The sequence below is a fragment of the Sinocyclocheilus anshuiensis genome, unplaced genomic scaffold, assembly GCF_001515605.1.
Source record: "Sinocyclocheilus anshuiensis isolate Anshui unplaced genomic scaffold, SAMN03320099.WGS_v1.1 scaffold207, whole genome shotgun sequence".
NCBI lineage: Eukaryota > Metazoa > Chordata > Actinopteri > Cypriniformes > Cyprinidae > Sinocyclocheilus > Sinocyclocheilus anshuiensis.
Window position 1 is genome coordinate 5,066,283 of NW_015551045.1, and position 9,156 is coordinate 5,075,438.

At 36.3% G+C, this 9,156-nt stretch overlaps 1 protein-coding gene across 4 annotated transcripts in view; it reads right to left on the reverse strand.

The window, feature by feature from the left end:
* LOC107661735 (transcription factor COE1) overlaps positions 1-9,156 on the reverse strand; it is a 155,970-nt gene that overhangs the window by 46,886 nt on the left and 99,928 nt on the right. For all 4 annotated transcript variants that reach the window (XM_016451493.1, XM_016451494.1, XM_016451491.1 and 1 more), the window contains exons 9-10: positions 6,764-6,894; positions 3,321-3,447 (exon numbers count right to left, since the gene is read on the reverse strand). In XM_016451493.1, the coding sequence (XP_016306979.1) occupies positions 3,321-3,447; positions 6,764-6,894 (258 nt within the window). The remainder of the gene's footprint in view (positions 1-3,320; positions 3,448-6,763; positions 6,895-9,156) is intronic.

Consider the following 9,156-nt stretch of genomic DNA (forward strand, 5'->3'; position numbering starts at 1 on the left):
TAACTGATGACAAAATGCCAGCTTTTTTTATATATATATATATATATATATATATATATATATGAAGAGCTCATTTGCAAAAACCGATCAACTCCACTTAAAAAAATTTTTTTTCTCATTTAAAAAAAAAGAACAATTATTCTCCACATATAGCGCGATCTGAACCCTAAACATGTTTTGTCAAAAAAGCCGTTTTTTTTCCACTTTCACGAATCGCGAGTTCACGTTTTACTGCAGAAGCCGACAAGCGCACTTGTTGTTTTTGAACAGAAGCCGATAAGTCCATATTAGCGAATCAGCGCGCTGTATTCAGGTCAGGTGACAAGGCTACTTTCACTTAGAAAAGACGTGCTAGCTGAGAACTTTCAATGAACTTTAATTTTGTAAATTACCTGTATTAGTTTATGTTATTATTACTTAATCAAAACAACCCAACTGCAGTTTGATTGATATTACTTGGAATGGGAAGAAAAAAAAAACTTGATTTCTGAAAAAAAATAAAACTGGAGTTATCGGTTTTTGCAAATGAACTCTTCATATATATATGTGTGTGTGGCTGTTTTTTTTAACAATGTGCATTTTGGCCTTGCGTAATTTTGTAATATTTTTAAAATTTTAATTACAGTGTATAATTACAATTACAGTGTATAAACATACATGTCCAGCAGTGTATATTCATACTGTGTACACAGTATATATAGAACAGAAATCTGTAATTTTGTCATTTGTGTGTGAGTCTACTAGGCCAAACTTAACTTAGGAAGTTTTGTGTTTATTTGCATATTTACGCATTAATGGTTTCATGTAAGCTGCACAGTTTGTCAGTTTGTTTCTCTGTTTAAATGGCTTCAATATGGTCGCCTATAAAATGCAGCTTGTTTAACTGTAACAGGTTTTATGAGCATTAACTGTTATATTTTCTCCATCAACAGCAATTAAGCTAACAAAGCTGTACTTCTTAACAGAGTGTGGTTTTGTGTGCGTGCTTGTGAGAAAAATCAACAGCAGTCCTTCATATAGCAAATAATTCTATGCATTCTATACAAAAAATCTATATTTATTCTCAAAATACATATCTTGAGAAAATGTTTTATTAAATGCATATCTCTTTAAATAAAAGTGGATTTTTTTAAAGAAATATGAATAGGATTTTATGCATCCTGTACATACTCAAATATTTGGAAAATACTGTTCACTGCATAGAAACTTATAACCTTAATAATAGAAATACTCGTAACATTTTAACATTTTTTGAAGGAAATGCAAATGGGGTTTGCACGTTTGTTTGGTTCTAGTCTATTCCTTTCTCTAGATATAACTTAGGTTCCTCCTCCAGAGCAAGGGGAAGTTTATTTTTTAACGGCATTTGAAAAAGTAATAGCACACCTCTTCTGTGACCAACTTGTTTTTGTAATGAGAATACTAAATCAAGTTAAAAGTTTCTTGGGTTACACTTTATTTTAAAGTGCCCTTGTTACAGTGTAATTATACATTTAAGCACTGAGTAATATTAACTACATGTACTTACTATATGGTTAGGATTAGAGTTTAAGAACATGTACGTGTAACAAGGACCCCGTAAAATAAAATGTTACCGTTTAGCAAGCAAATAACAAAATTACTAAAATGTAAACAAATTAAAAGGAAAACAAAAAACAAAAAAATAAGTTAATTTAAAATACTCATAAATACTATAATAGAAACGCTTGTGCTTGCATTCCTACATGAAGTATGTTATCAGACTTTACACATACACAAACGCATTGCAAGCATTAAAGTAAAAGTATTCTGTATACATGACCAGAGAAAGGTAACACTTTATAGATTAGGGAACACTATTCACTATTAGCTAGTTGCTTATTAACATGCTCATTACTAGCATATTGGCTGTTTATTAGTACTTCTAAAACACATATCAATGCCTTATTCTGCATGGCCATATTCTAGGTCCCTTAAGCCTACCCCATACATAAACATAACTACAGAAACTACCTAAGAAGCAAGATTATTTGCGGGAAATAGTTCATATTTAATCATAGTTAATAGTGAATTTGTTTCCTATTCTAAAGTGTTACTGAAGTTTAAATTTAATCCAGTACAGTCATCACAGTATGTACTCTGTCTGGGGTGAGTTTCCCAAAAGCATTGCTAGCTAACTATGGTGCTAAGTTCCATTGAACTCTATTGGTAATGACGGAACTTGCAACCATAGTTGCTTTTGGGAAACGCACCCTTGGTTAGTGGCTATTTGTTCCTCCTAACTGCCCATTTGACTACTACAGTACTGCACATGCTATAGAAAGACACAAGGTCCCTTAGAAGTCCACAAAAGGACGTCTTCGGAGCACAATGTTAATGAATGCTGCTATTTGAGAATGACAGACAAAAATGACTGTGTTCAGAAGACGGTGAATGGGTAGGAGGAGAAGAAATTAAAGAAACAGATCTTCCTTGGAGCCTCCCCTGCTCTTGTTCTCTTCCTCCCTCGTTAGATGCTATCTGTGGTAATCAGATCCCCGCTGGCACTGCAGCAGAAGGGAACTACGTGGCTCTTGATGGGTCCCCCGTGTACGGGGGTCACGGGGTCAGGAGGTAAAGGTCACAAGGTTATGAGGTCCACAGGAACCGCTATAGGGAGATTTCAGCACAGTGTATTTAATCGGTTCCAGATGTAATTCATCACACACACACACACACACACACACAGTCATTAGCTCGTTTAGCACTTAGCATCAGCAGATCAAAGAGGTTAGCTGAATATGCAGTGGTAAATTTGTATCAGGGTTGGTGCTTGATGAACACTCAGTAGTTCTCATGAAGAGTGGCGGTCTGAAGTGAGCAAGTACTACAAAACACTCCAGATCGATGTGTTTGTGTATGTGATTGGCCACCACTGATTTAAAGCCGCCGCTATTGAGCAGTTAGCCAGCGTTAAACAAGCTGCTCAGTTTCTTGTACAAAGACATGTCAAAACAATTGAGCAGCTATTGAAAGTATCACATTTCTTAATCACTTAAGCACAGTAACTAAATCACCTGCATAATGTCGGCCTAGCACAACGCTAATGTATTCGGATAGGACAATGGGTGTCATTGACAGCTTCGGGAAAGGTGACAGATGTAACGTCTCGGTTACGTATGTAACCCTCGTTCCCTGAAGGAGGGAACGGAGACGTCACGTCGGATGACCGACGAATTGGGATCTCGCTTACTACATGTACTTACTATATGGTTAGGATTAGAGTTTAAGAACATGTACGTGTAACAAGGACCCCGTAAAATAAAATGTTACCGTTTCTTGTTTTAAGATGAACAGCTTACCTGTGTAGATGAATCTTCCTGGTGTGCCTTTGCAAAACTGTTTGGACTTATAAGAGAGCGTGACCTCTACCACCCCGGGGATGTGACGTGGTGGGGTCTGAACTCTGATGGCATGAGGCGTGATGAGCTGTGAGGAGAAAATGAGATAGAGAGAGGACATTAGACTCAAGGAGGTCTATTTTACCTGGAGATACCTGGCATTTCCGTTCCCCTCAATGGCAGTTGCTTGGCTGGCACAGGAAGTATGAGAATTGAAATCTACCATCTTTGACAATGGGCGCTCAGTTCTGAAGTTCGGTTGTTTTGAGCCAATCATTAGAGCCGTAAATGCCATGTGACTAAATAATAGCTCTGAAGCTTCAGGAAAATAATATCAACAAACACAATCACTTGACTAGTGACTATCCTGTGCTGTGAAATGAAAGGCAACAGATACTGACACTAAAAATCACATTGACAAAAGTTCATGAAAAAAGTCTCAGAACAGTGAAGTTAGTTCTGAGAAAAACTTTGTTGGCAAAAGTTGTTCATTTGCCCTGGCTGATTATGTTCTTTGATCCAGTTCTGATCAGTAAACAATCTGACTGTGTGTGTGCCATGTGTGTGTTTGTACGTGAGTGTATGAATCTAGTCTAATCAGTATCAGGCTGTTTATGGTGGGTGGTGAAGGGATGGCGTAGATGAAGGCTGGAAGAGGACAGGTGTAGCTCCTCAGAGACGTAATTAACAGCACACTGTCTTTCAGCATCTCACAGTCTGTGTGCATGTGGTTCATATGAGCTGTTGTCTAAAACATCTTTAAACATTTGTCTCTCACAGTCATAAATTTAATTTCAAAACAGTAAACAAGTGAACTTAGCTTGACAGCATTTATGGCATTAGACGCACTCCGGATGCAAAAGCGTTCCAAAATGTAGCCAGCAAAATTGTGCTCATAGCGGCCAAATTCTAGTCAAGGCAATCATAGAATGCAAAATAAATGTGAAAAATAAATCCAAAATGGCAAAAGGAGTCAAGAGAAATGCTGACTGAATTCAGAATAGCACATTCATTTAAAGTGGCAGGAAAAGTAGGAGTAGCACACTAGTGAAATTAACTGTTGACTACAAAACTAATCCAATGCTATCACTAAAAGTATCATAGAATAAGTCAATCTAAATAAAAATATACCATTTTACCCAGTATTTATGTGGTTTATGTGGTTAGCTTAGCAAACTGTCAAACTGGAATCAATGTGAATGAATTGTATATTTGGTGTCTCAGAGTTTGTGCCTAGTATTCCAGGTCATTCACTTATGACAAGTATGTAAATGCAAATGCCTGCCAGTGCTATTAAAAAATTGTTTTCGGTGTGCATTGGCTCGTTTAGTTTACACTCGAAGTAGATTGGTCCCTCTAAGCGAGATCCCAATTCGTCGGTCATCCGACGTGACGTCGAGAGTGACCGACTGAAAGGGAACTGCATTAAGCCAACAACACTGGAGGACTTTTATTAATGTTGTATTTAAGATATCATTAACACTAAACTAAATGTAGACTATCTGAACTTTGACTAATCAAATTTTTCCAAATGTAATTTTTTTGAAAATAGTATGTAAGGAATAATTGACAACGGGCCATTGAATTACCATACACCTTAGGTGGCAAAGCGGTCATGACACAAGCGTGTATTCATTTTCAATAACGCAACAGTCTAAAGTGTAAAGAAGTAAATTATTCCGCTAATATCATGTTTTCTACATGTACATGTTTATGTAGCGTCTTTACCTCTTTCTTAAGCTATCACTACTTAAGGCGGGCGTACACGGTGCGATTCTGAAGGTCGGAACATCGTGAACCCTCGCACATGTCACGATTGAGTTTACCGAAAATCGTACGGAGACAGTCACACACGACACGAATTTACTACGATTTTTACAAACTCTGACGTAGGCCTAAGCATTATGTTTCGTGCCATTTATAAAAATATGGATTCTGAGGACGAAATAGTTTTCTTTGTGGCACGCAGCTATGGCTTGTGACGTCCAAAAACAAAAAAAAAAAAACGAAGATGAAGGACATGGCAAAGAGAATGGCTGAAATGCAGAGAAAAGCATGGACTTTATGTTCTTCATAAACAACTCGAGGCGAGTAGTTTTGCCGGAAATACAACAGGCATATTCATTCATAAAGCTGAACGGCAAATTTGGCACAATTCGGAATAACAAATAAAAAATAGAGCTGTATAATTAAACTAAAATGACTATATAGACTATTTATATACATAATATGTGGTTTTTGTCATCTTCTGATTGGTCAACTTCAGATGGATCGCCAAATCGTCTCGTTCAACCGCACATACGCCACGAATTTAAACCGACAGCATCTGCTTTTTTTTTAACATGTTTTAAAATTATCAGGAGGACGGAAGGTGCTCGTAACGTTCTCGGATCGGCCCATAATTCTTCTCACACGGTACGAGCCGCGACCATGAGAGCATCTGTGATTTTCTCCCGAGAGAAAAAAATCGCCTGTGAGCTCGTACAACAGCAAAAAATGCACCGTGTATGCCCACCTTTATTAAAGAACGTGGTGATGTGAAAATGAAAGCATTGTGGTCAACAATACATTTTTTGTATATTTGGATGTACATTTAAATGAGCATCTAAGAACATATATATGAAAGCTATTTCCTACCAATAATTATGAGATAAAACGTTGAAATTATAACAAAAATTATGAGACAAAAAGTTACTGCTGACTTACAAGCTTAATATGACTGTTTAGCACAAAATTATGACTTTTATCTCATAATTAAAATGTTTTGTTATAATTATGACAGCCTATTTTTCAACTTGTCAGAATTTCAACTTACAACATGTACATTTCTAGTTTTTGTTTCATAATCATAACTTTATCTTATATGACTTAGTATGTCAGAGTTGTGACTTTTCATTAATTACTTTTTTAATTACTGACTTTTTATTTTATCATAATTACGACTTATTATTTTCTAATTTTATTTATTTATTATTTAATTTATGTATTTATAATATGTGGACTTTAATACACAGCTTTAGCAACATAAATATCTTTAGGAAATATTGAATTTATTTTATGTATATTTCTGTTCTTATATTTTTTTACCATTATACTTTTTGAGTCCTAAGCCTAACCTCAATTTTATACATTTTAAGTAATAGACAACTAAATTTTAAGGTGACAATGCTTTTAGTTCGAAAACTCTTCTATGTCTCTAAAGTTTCATACAATGTGTCTAAGTTTTAGATGCTGTCAGTATGTTAATAATGTATGTTTCATTGTCAATGTAATCATACAAAAGTGTAAGAACCATGCTTTGTTTATAAATACCTATAATTACTAATGAGATCACACTGTAGCGACAAGCAGTGACAAAAAGCAAAGTTCAGCTGGACAGATGGTAATATGACTTGCAAACTCACCTCACTCCAGACTAACATGGTTCCGAAGATGACCTGCAGCCCGTCGAAGAAGTTGTCTCCGATGATGATGACAGTAGCACCTCCTGTTGTCCAGCCTTCACTGGGACTAATGGCTTTGATACAAGGTGCAGCTGCTTCCAGAAACGCCACAGGACCAATTTAAAGAAAGGAGAAGAATGAAAATTGACTTTAATCATCTGTGCTTAGTGTAGTTATCCAATATTAGCATTACTTGACCATGATTAGAGGTTTTGTAGAGAACTTCCTAACATTCAGGATCAACATTAATGTGAGGGTAGCAGATTTCGGGGTTAAAGGTGCCATTCGAATGCAGTTTAAGGGAAGTCTTGACACCTCTCAGTCTCTTATTTCAAGGCCAAAGCAGGAAACCAAAAACACACAAATGTCACTAAGAAAGCTCACACAGCTGGATTCAACTAAGAGTCCCATACCACAGGCTCTGGAAAAGTGTCGGTGGTTTTCACAGCTCTCGTAGCACACATTAGGCGTAAAAACAAGGGATCACTTACACCAAGAATTCCCATCCAACTCTATACGCCCGAGTTGGCATATCCATACTTTGAGGGCACAGTAAGGAAATGCTTGAGTTGTAGCAGAAAATTGAGACATCGCCTCAAATTATGGGCAGGACTGCCAATAGATTTACTCTTTTATAGATAGAAAGATGCAAAAACCTCAATACCTCAGTGTCCAGTACTGTATGTCCTACTGTGCAAATCATTTGTTACTTGGGAATATGTCACAGTTGTTGATGAAATCCTAATTCCAAGGCTGATGTAGTGATTTAGGATAGTTTTGGCATTGGTTTTTGGGTGTTTCTTCAACTTTTTATGCTGCACTTTCAATGTCCATAGTGTTGACTTTTATTAAAAAAATATTTCATAATTTTAAAGACAACATTAAAATGATCGGAAACTATTGTTTTGGAAACTTTTTATCATGGTTTTATTATTCACTTTATTGTTTTACCCCGTCCCAGACTCTTGATTTTTAATTATGAAAATCCATCATAAATATGCACATTTTTACATGTTTGGTTACATTCTATTTTTAAGGTGTCCTTATTACAGTGTAATTATAAAACATATAATGAGTAATGTTAATTAAGAACATGTACTTAATATATAACTAGGGTTAGGGTTAGGGTTTAGTTAGGGTTAATTGCTTATAATTATGCATAATTGACTGTTATTACTATAGTCAGAACAAGTAAGATGTGTAACAAGGACACTGTAAAATACAGTGTTACCATGTTTTATATAAACTACAATAATCTAAACAGAGTTTTTTTTTAAGTTTTAAAAAGATATATTTCTACTGTATGTCTACTGTACAGTTTTACAGTATTTAAATTCCAATTAAGCTTCAAAATTGGCCTCAGAAAGACAAAAGAGTTGGACGTTTTTTTTTAAACGTGTAAAATGTGGTAGAAATGTTCTAAAAGAGAGTGTGAGAGTGTGAAAAATGTCTCAAGAACCATTATTTTCCAAAGAGTCCACATGGCCAAAAGTGCCCACAGAAACTCTTTTTGTAGAATTGAACACTAGTGAAACTCGTGAGAATGTCAGCAGATCTTGAGTAAGATCATAAATTGTTATTTGGTTAAAAACCCACAGCCAAACTGCTTATCAATTCTTCAAGTATCCTAAGAGTAGCCATTACCATTAAAGTGCGGTTGTATGTCTTGGTGTAAATAAGGTGACCTTAGGCCTCCTGCTGTAGGAGACACGTGTTTTTGTCACCGGGCTTCGAGGTACAGCGGCTCGTTTAGCGTGTTCTGTTTGTTGCGCTCCGCGGCGGCCGTGGATCAGTGGCTGAGTGAGAAAGGGACCACCACGGAGAAAGGTCAGTTTGCTTATTAGAGCTGTCTGCTCCCCTCCGAGACGCAGAGTCTCGTGCTAGCAGGGGGCAAAGAAAGCAATTTAGCCAGCCGGCGTTTACCTGCATTTAGCTCCCAAATGCCAAAGCGTCACTCACAGTAATGAGATATAAAGAGAGGAAGGGTTGTGATGGGCCAGCGTGACTGTTAGATCCACACACTGTGAGATGCAAGTCAGGTAAGATATACTGTAACCTTGCTAGGCTAAGCTGAGCTGTTACAGTGAACATGAAGAGTCGAGCAGCATGAGAAACATGTCAGCAGTGCCTAATGATCAGATGCATGAGGTCCAACAAGACATTTATGAGAAGCACAAGCAATGATTAATGGCTGAAATAAATAGAAAAAAAAAAGTATGATATATTTCATTAATCAGTAATTTTTTCAGCATTGGTTTTATAGGTAAATCTGTAATAAATGTATTTTATTTTATTTTTTATTTTCATTTTTACATTTTGAAATCCACTGGAATGGATTTGAATATGGTAATATA